A 9,705-nucleotide genomic window follows, 5' to 3' on the forward strand; every position below is an offset into this window, starting at 1 on the left:
CTTGATTTTCGTGTTTGGTCGTCTGGGATCCGTGCCCATGTCTGTTTTCGTGTGTAGGTCAGCAAAAACAGTGAGAGAGATTCTCGGATCGCGCCAGTCGGTCGCAAGGGTATCTATTATCTATGTACTTTCCAGTATTGCAAACGTTATTGTTAGGAACCGAGGGTAATCAGCAGTCGACGCATTTGTTCTGTTATAATAAAATTGAAAATAAAGCGAGGCATATTCACTTAAATTCACATATCACCTTTGATTTTTTTGGCACGGACCTGCTACAGCACACAGCCGATCTCTATGTATCTATTCCAGAGCTGCAGTGTACACGGCAAAAATACACTTCTGTTCTGAAAACTTAATCCAAAAGTACACATATTTCACGACGAACTACCACTTTCATACCATTTTCTTGCTCACAAGTGCTCAGCAATAAGCGCGCGACTGATTGCAGCTAGTGCACTCACGATTACTAGTTCGCGCTCGCCAAACCTGTCATTTACATCCACCACCAATACCATCAACATCTGTCCAATTAAGTACCTATTACCATATCGAGCCAGAATGAGACCACGACATAATATCGTCCTATTACATAGCACAAATTCCGGGGTGGGGTGGGGGGGGGGGATCCGTAAAGATACCAAACTCCAATCACAGCCAACATCGTTTTGGGACGGGGAGTCGAAGCCGGGGCTCGTATCGACGTATCCTTCACATATCTGGGCGTCTCACTCCTTTCGACACTTAATCAACCCTGGCACACCATCCACCGGGCCAGGTCGGCTCCGACCATCTTGAGTTCCATACTGAGATCTGATAACTGACCGTCATTTGTTCCTATCAGTCAGCGCGCACTATGCCTTAGCACAGCAAGTGCACTATGCGGCCTTCTTTGGAACCGCCTCGGAGCAGGGCGCTGGTCCTGGGTGCCTGGCGCCTTTTGTTCGTGTACGGCTAGCAGCATTTTCGGGGTCCGATGGTTTCCGCAGTGGCGGCGCTGGTCACCGTGGAGCCGTCGGACGACACCGTCAGATGGAGCGCCCGCAACTGGTGACCTGTGACACAGCGAGTCGCGACACGTCAGGTCTCACGACGACCGTCCCGTTTCGGTCGCAACGGCCGTTATATAAACAGTCACGGCGGTCGTCACATACCAGGCACAGTGACCGTTACACACGAGCCAATGCGATCGTCAATTAGCAGTCACGGCGACGTCACAGGTTGGTACGGTCGTCAAATTTCCGCCACGGCGACGACAACTCATAGCTCATATCGTTTCCTGTCGCACACTTCGCCGTAATTGCAATACACTAGCCTGTTTATACGTTTATCACTCAAAAGTCGTAGCCCGAGTCTGAGACCCATCATACGTTACGATCTCTGCAACGGCACCTGCATTAGCAGGCATCCCGTCCCGGCAACACACAAAGTTCTCTCCACTCTCCAGCCACTCACCTAGGGACTTGGGGGGCGAAGTAATCTTGGGGGTGACATAGCCAGGACGTGTCGTCGAGCTGCCGTCGGCGGGCGTGCCACGAATGGCCGGCGGACCTCCGTCGGCTGGCGGGCCACCATCAGCCGGAGGGCCGTAGTCGGCCGACGGGCCGGTGTCGGTCGACGAGCCACCGTCGGCCGGCGGGCCGGTGTCGGCCGGCGGGCGGGCCACTGTTGGCCATTGAGCCGGCGTCCGTCGGTTGGCCTCCGTCCGCTGGCGGGCAGTTTGCATAACAACAAATAGTTGAATTAGTTACTCTAGTGTTCACTGTTCAAGTTCATAAAGTACAAGTCTCAGCACACCTAATTCTATTCATATACAATTAAACACCGTATATCCATTTCCTTATACATTGCTTTACAACTGTCTTAAGAATAATATTATTCTTAAACTGTTACTATGTGAAAATGCATTTTGTGTTCAGTTAGGCCTGTTTGAAACCATTCCAGAAATGCAGACCATTGCAGAGCTGGAAGGAAGATAGGGAATTAGCTGCTGTGCTCACTGCTCCAGTTGTGCTGCTGGAAACAAGCCTGATGGAGGATAATATGCTCAGAATTCAGAAACCACAAAGCCAGCCACAGGCACACAATGGCAAACTTTAATGGCAAGTTTTATTGGAACAAAAGATTGCAAACATCTTTTTTAAAGTTTAATAACATCAACATCTGTTATTAAAATCTATCACATATTTAACAAGCTACAGACTACCTGAGAAAGCACAGAACATGTCATTAACTCGGGTTTAAGATAATCAAGCGTATTGTGTAGGGATTGAAGGTCAGCTAAGGTCAGAATTCAGGTCTTGTCATCTTACATCAAAATTTCTTAACTCATCCAGTTGCGCTGAAATTTCTTTGTCCAGTTATGCTCCAAAATGTAAGCGCTTGGAGTTACTCCTCATCAAAATTGTTTCTTTTATGTAAAAAACTGAAGTTTCACCATTACTCTGGACACTGTGCTGAAATTTCAGCGCAATCCGCCTGTTACACCCGACATGTTGATGGTAACCTGGTTTATATGTTTGATATGTACCTACGGCATTATATTTGCTCAATTAATTTTTTCTCATCTGCACTGCTGAAAGTGTTTCACTGAAGACGTTGGTAACGATAAGGCAGACGTAGCACAAGCTTCTTCTTTCTTCTTCTTCGTGGATTAGGGCGCGTAGCCGTCAGGCTCAAGCGTCCTGGTCCAACATAGCACAAGCTGCCATGTGCAATAACAGGTTGTAGGTTAATACGCATTCCCGCCCAAATGGCAGCTCGTGCTATGTTCGCCCAACCGATACCAAGACGTCTTCCCTGTGAGACAAAACTTTTATAATCATTAATGAAGAATATACTTAATATGGTTCACAATTTACATAGCTTTGCTTGATATACATTTTTCATGGTCCTTTTCGTCTCAGACCTCACTGCTCTAGAAGCCAACTTGAGTCATTCCCAGCTATTAGAATATCACAGATAAGAAGCTAAAACACAAAATCACCCAACCGGTCACTGATAATCTCCCACGATGAAAAAACAGGTTTTAAAATTACCTAGGCATTAACTTTCGTTTCCCATCAACATAAAGTAGGTAATATCAACAAAAACCAAGTCAGAAAATATGTTGAAACTAAAAGGTGTTCTCTGAAAAAGTCTGTCAGCAAATGAAACGTCGCTTAGCCAATCGAATGCAACGTCGTGCGTCTGCTAGTATTTACAGTACGCAACTTGTGGTTGTAAATCATGGCCCGCATTGTTCAACACCAAATTCTGCAAGTTCCCGATTTATATTGGTTCTAAAAGTTATCTTATCAGATAGAGAATTTAATTTGCTTAAATATCGTGACTTCAATAGATGCCGACTCGGTCTTGTTTTTTAGTAATATTCTATTAAATGTTACCGTGAGACCTTTAGCAGGAAGGACGCTAATACATTCCAGACCAAAAAATGTAGCTTACAACATCAAAACTGCAATGAAACATGCATATCTGGAAAGAAAATTAAATTTTAATTTCGAAGAAGTCCTTTTGCACGCCAACTTTCGACAGCTTTACCAAATATTGTTGTTTTTGTTCAGGACTGTTCAGTTTCTAAAAAACTTGCTTTCATATTCGGAAGCCAATTGCCAAATTTCCCGATTTAGATGAGCTTTGATATTTTGATATGTTATAATGTGAGTATTTTTCATTATTTTAGTGGTTCATTTAGATGCCGACTCGGTCTTGTTTTCAAAAAATATTACATTTAGTGGGACAGGGTGACCAAGGACACCAATGGCGGTTATGTCTTCAACATCAACTAAATACAGTTTCAAATGTTTAAAAGGCAACAAAACACACATAATCTGAAAGATATTTCAATTTTGATATCTGTTGACCATGTTTTAAACCCCACATCACTGAAATTACTCAACAATTCAGGGTGGAGCATTGGCAGGTCCGGTAGGCTGAACAGCTCAGAACTATGATAATTTCGAAATTCAATGAAAGAGTGTCGGCCTTTGATATTACTTTTTGTCTTTCAATTTTAATTTTTGATTGTGAAAAATTAATTTTGTCCATGAACAATCTTTGCATTTTAAGATATATAATTTTTGAAATGGCGGAGATAGCCAACAATTTATTTTCGTTACTGCTTCACAGGTTCATACATGACGTGCTCTGTGATCATAAATCAAAAATATATATACAAATCATAAAACTCATGGAAATTTGTTGCTTAGTTCTCTTTTTTAGACTTAAAAGGTCAGCTGAAAATAGTGGTCAAAATACCTTAGTGTTGTAATTTCGAACCGGTTTTACCTAGTTCTCTATATACCGTGTGCGCAGCGTTCGTCGAGGCTGCACCGCTGCACGCTTTCGGACAGCTGTCGAGGCTTTTAGGAGAGGATTTGCGAGAAAGTAAGTCACAATTTCATGAAAATTGCTTTCTGACGTTTTTCTGAGTCACTCATCGTTCTTCCACATAATGTTTTTTTTTCGTTGTCTGTAAAATTCACTATTGCTATGCCAATGCGGTACCGGCGTGGCTCGCGCCGCCGGTTTGGTTGGGCAAACTGCAGGGAGGTAATCTAAAATAAGATAAATCAAATAAAAGATTATGATGTCAAGAAAATGGGTGGAACGATGACCATATAAGGAGTGATAATTAATATTAAGATTATATTTTCGACATGTCCACATTCAACCCCTCCATATCGGTTGAAGAAATGCTCATATCGGTGAGATTTTTTGCTGAGGTACAGACAAATTTCGGGACGCCGGTGAAAACAGGGCGCTGGAGGGCATATTAGTCACGTGACATTTGGAAGTTCTCCCCCTTCACGGGCCTTCTAAATGCTAAACGTCATGTGTAAATTTCACGAACCTTGATCAAATCGCCCCAGGCGCCCTGTTTTCACCGTCGTCCAAATTTCGATTCTACAGATTGCGAACAGACCAGCACATTTGAGATTAGACTTTGAGAGTTAGGACATGAATAGTCAAGGTCACTGAGGAATGGGCAAGTACGTTAACCTATTTTTACTCCTGTTTTATTGTACTTATTAAATGGTCAGAATATTTTTTGGCATATCTGAGATGAGAAATATTCAAGTATTCAATCCCACTACAAAAAGATGTGCCAAATACAACGCATTTATTGTAATTTGGCTACGGCGATTTACGGCCGCGATCTAGCGATGTCCATGGCGCCGTGTATCCTCTCCGTAATAATGTTCACGGAGTCCACCTCGAGAAGGAGGTCCCTCCAGACTCCAGTTCATCCAGCTGCAGTGGGTGCCGGCGCACTGCGTGCTGCCGCTGCATGAGAAAGCGGACGGCCTTGCCAAAGAGGCCAGTGCCTTACCAAAAGACACCCCACCAATCGACTCGACGTCACCACTGCGACCAGAGCGGCCGCCCGCTCTGCCTCTGCAAGGTGGAGGGAGGCCTGGCCGGACGGGTGGCACAAGGAGATCAGGGGCTCCCGCCTGCCGGGCCCGGTGGAGGGAGAAGACCGCCGGAGAAGATCCACCAGCTCCGAGCCGGCCACTGGTCATGCTCAGAGCAGTACCTCCACCGCATCGGCCGTCGCCCAACGCCTGAATGCGACCTGTGCAACTCCGTGGAGTGTCCGGCCGCGCTGTGCCGTGTGTGCCGAGAGGAGGCCGACACACCGCGGCACGTCCTGCTGCGATGTCCGGCGCTGGCGGGGCGCCGCCTGGCACGATAGGGTACTATTCACCCAACGGCGACCGAGTTACGGCTTTGGCCGCTGGCTACCGCGCCCAATTGAGCCGCCTGGCTACGCTCCTCTAGGGGCCGGGGGAACAACGACGAAGACGACGAGCCTGTATCTACAGAGTACAGACACACTGCAGACATGAACCTTACCACCTTTCAGGGATTATGCAACAACATTAACTGGGCTCATAAATGCATAATAATCTATGAAATCCAATAAATTGTTTATTAACCCGCGTACCGACGGGGGTCTGCGCCAACTTCGTACCGACGGGGGGGGGGCGGATGACCGCCCCCCCTGAGATCTCGAGAACGAAGCAAGATAGCGACAAGCGGTAAACGGCAAGGGATACGCACGGACAAGGTCTACAATTTTTACTAAGGTCATTTTCAGGTCAGGTCAAAGATGACGTCACAGGGGTCAAAAAAGTCAAAATGGCGGCGCCAGGGATGGAGAGTTTTTCTCGAATAACTTTCGAACTAGTCAATATAGGAACAAACTAAGGGCAGCATCGTGATCCTCTCGTCAATCTGCATCGAATGATATATATGTTGACGTCGAAAGGTCAAGGTCAAAGGTTGACCTCAGGTCACGTGACCTCGAGGTCATCATGTATATCATTCGATGCGCCTTGACGAGCTGAACACAATGAGACCATCCGCGCGGCTGTATCTTGTTCCTGTACGGAGTTATTGTCAAAAAACCGCTGGTGACCTTTGATGACGTCACATGACCTTACAGCTGCCCAACAGCAAAACAGACCTCAAGGTAGTGAAGGTTGATCGTATATGAGGTCATGTATGGTTTATGGGGCCATTCCGACCCTTTTTGTGGTAAAAACAGGGAGTTGATTTCTCCCCCATTGACTTATAATGGGGAGGTCGAGAAATTGACCTGACCTTAGGTCATCGATATCAAAATTCCGAGATATACAAATGGTAGCTACTAATGACCTTATAACATCCTGCGACTTTCAAAGGCCTCCGACATCTACTGTAGCTCTGGCACGGTGACAAAGTTGCAAAAAAGTGACTTGAGGTTGGGTCATTCAAAGTGACCTGGTGACCTGACCTTAAAAGATAGGAGGTTCAAACTTGCACACCATGTGTAAAATTGATGAGAGAATAGTCGTACCAAATTTTGCGGCGCTGCGCGCCGCGGTTTTCCCGCTATTCGCGATAAACTTCAGGGGGGGGCGGATATCCGCCCCCCCCCGTCGGTGCGCGTGTTAACCCTCGCCGGCACAGGCCATTTCGCGTCCTTCGACGGCACAAGGGGGGGGGGGGGGTTGGTACGACCCCCCTCGCGTTTGGCCCCTGATCGAGCTAGAGCTTCGCGGAAAAAACGAGCGTGTTGCCCGTCACGAGAGGAAGCCGATGATACCCAATTTTAAGGTCCTAGGTCATCGGGTGACCTTCCAGGTCAGGTCAATGACCCGAAAACCGGGAAAATCGGGACCTGTTAGAAAGTCGTAAAGTGTGGCTGCTATGTGGTTTTCCGGGGTGCTGATCACGAATATCGTGTTAGTTTTGATCAGAGATGATGTTTTTAAGCATTTAGTCCAGGTCGGGTCAGGTCAGGTCAGGTCAACCGGTAGGGGTTGTGACGGGTATTCGTAATACGTGTCAACCGCCTCTGACAGCTTCGTAACATGTTACGAAGGCACCAAAACTACTTCGTAAATGTTCAAATGGCTGCTAAATTCGAATTCAGCTCCAAAAACTAGCCTAGAAACATGTAAAACTCGAAAAAGTGAACCGAGGTCACCCGAGGTCACCAAAGGTCAATGACCTGACCTGACCTTCAGGTGACCTTGACACCCACCCTAATGTAGGGGAGCAGCATCAAATCACATGTTTGAACGTTTGAAACCACGAAAAGCTTGCAAACGCGCGGCTAATGCGAGCCGACATACGCCAAATCGCGATTTCGGCCAAACATGGTCACGGAAAAGAGGTCACAGGTCAAAGGTCATTGGGGTCAGGGTCATGAAATTTTCAGGGAACGTGTAAAATTGATCAATGCGAGGGTACTGAAAGTTTCGTCGCGATCGGCCGCTTTTTACGCGAGTTATTCGCGAAAAACCTTAGGGGGGGTTGCATCAACCCCCCCCCCCCCCCCTGTGCCGGCGAGGGTTAAGATCCCAGCAGGTAGATGTAACCGCATTTCTTTGGGGAGGTCTTGGCAGCATGACCAGGTACCCCAAGTGATGGAAACCAGAAGCCAAGTCCTGGATTGCCATTGATGTTTGATTGTTTTTATCTAGCAGCATCTGTAACTCTTAACCGCCATTAGTTTATGATCTGTGACTGATCTGTAATTAATAGGCATATGACCATTTTTAACCTGCTTGAAATGACAAATGAAAATATAATTAGGCTGTTTTATTACCTTTTTGACGATCATTTGCTGCCTACCAATGCGTAGCCTAGAAGCCAAGTGTCTCACTATTCTCCTCGTTACATTTACCTCAAACCTTTTACGCATTTCCTGACGTCTCCCCGCTCTTTGCAGCTCGTATTTCCTGTCGGCCATTCACGATGCTGGAACTGAAGACGGGTGCGGACGTGCGTCGCGCGTTCATCGACTACTTCCGCGAGAAGCAGCAGCACACCTACGTGCACTCGTCGTCAGTGATCCCGCACGATGACCCGACGCTGCTGTTCACCAACGCCGGCATGAACCAGGTGCGGGACGGGTGGTGGAATCTGTGTGTTTAGTGGTGGGACCGGCGAGTCAGACAAGGGCGGGTGGTGTGATCGCTTAGTCGCACTATAATACGCCATGGGGCTCGTGCTGGCTGGTTGGTCACGCGGCGATTATATGTCATGTAGGCTCTGCTCATGTGTGTACTTTAGTGCAGCTAGCTCTGTAATGTCCCTCTCGTGACCGTTCTCACCTACCTTCTTCAGAATCTCGGAGGGACGCTCTGTCAGTTCCTAATTGCAGCGATCTCTTAATTGACATGTTTCTTTATCTGCCACAGTACAAGCCCATCTTCCTTGGCACTGTGGAGCCCGGCTCGGAGCAAGGCCGACTGCGGCGCGCCGTCAACAGCCAAAAGTGTATCCGCGCCGGTGGCAAGCACAACGACCTGGATGACGTGGGCAAGGACGTGTACCATCACACCTTCTTCGAGATGCTGGGCAACTGGAGCTTCGGCGACTACTTCAAGGTGAGGAAGGGTTAACGCGATTGCCGAAGAATCCAAAGTGTTCATATTGTAGTATGGCATCATCTTGATGAATTAAATTTTATTTTAATGTAATAATGTACGCATGATTGCCTCCGTTTCTTTTGTCTGATGCTGCCGTGACTGACCCTCCCTCTCTCACGCCTAAATCCGTCTCTGTCGTACACAGAAGGAGGTCTGCACGTGGGCCTGGGACCTGCTCACAAACGTGTTCGGCCTGGATAAAGACCGTCTGTACGTCTCCTACTTCGAGGGAAAGGAGGACGCCGGTCTCGGGCCCGACCTGGAGACCAAAAACATCTGGCTGTCGCTCGGGTGAGTTTTGCGTCACTGGTGTGAGAATTCTTTTCTTGTCACCGGTATTTGTTTTCTGGTTCTCAGTGCACTGCTATCGATTTTGCTACATAAATACTCTCACCTTGATTGTTTTCTTTGCATCATTGTCTCTGTATTGTCCCGCTCGTGACCGTCCTCACCAACCTTCCTCAGAATCCCGGAGGGACGTATCCTGAAGGGCAACATGAAGGACAACTTCTGGGAGATGGGCGACACGGGCCCGTGCGGCCCCTGCACGGAGATCCACTACGACAGGATCGGAGGCCGAGACGCCGCCCACCTGGTCAACATGGACGACCCCAACGTGGTCGAAGTGTGGAACCTGGTCTTCATCCAGTTCAACAGGTGCGTAACAGGGTGCTGGTGAGCGGCGGCGAGATAATGAGTTGTCGGTGGAAGTGAACTACTGAGAGGGTTGTAGGTATTCTTCTTGAAGGGGGCTAATTGGGCTTAATCGACCTCGTTCGCA

At 47.6% G+C, this 9,705-nt stretch overlaps 2 protein-coding genes across 2 annotated transcripts; one reads left to right on the top strand and one right to left on the bottom strand.

Moving 5' to 3' along the window:
• Nucleotides 1–100: 100 nt before the first annotated feature.
• On the bottom strand, nt 101–3,121 carry LOC122385319 (acidic proline-rich protein PRP33-like). Its single transcript, XM_043373511.1, has 2 exons — nt 1,453–3,121; nt 101–1,052 (listed from the first exon to the last, which is right to left on the bottom strand). Exons 1-2 carry the CDS (start codon nt 1,721–1,723, stop codon nt 952–954), a joined length of 372 nt encoding a protein of 123 aa, XP_043229446.1. The 5' UTR covers nt 1,724–3,121; the 3' UTR covers nt 101–951.
• A 1,189-nt stretch (nt 3,122–4,310) lies between these two features.
• Nucleotides 4,311–9,581, top strand: LOC122385329 (alanine--tRNA ligase, cytoplasmic-like; the record flags this gene model as incomplete). The annotated part of the gene is made up of 5 exons (XM_043373528.1): nt 4,311–4,383; nt 8,222–8,394; nt 8,694–8,882; nt 9,070–9,215; nt 9,390–9,581. Coding segments are annotated over exons 2-5 (674 nt in total), but the record flags the coding sequence as incomplete, so codon positions are not given.
• Between the last annotated feature and the right edge of the window lie 124 nt (nt 9,582–9,705).

Source organism: Amphibalanus amphitrite, unplaced genomic scaffold, assembly GCF_019059575.1.
Source record: "Amphibalanus amphitrite isolate SeventyFive unplaced genomic scaffold, NRLGWU_Aamphi_draft 000214F_arrow, whole genome shotgun sequence".
Taxonomy (NCBI): domain Eukaryota; kingdom Metazoa; phylum Arthropoda; class Thecostraca; order Balanomorpha; family Balanidae; genus Amphibalanus; species Amphibalanus amphitrite.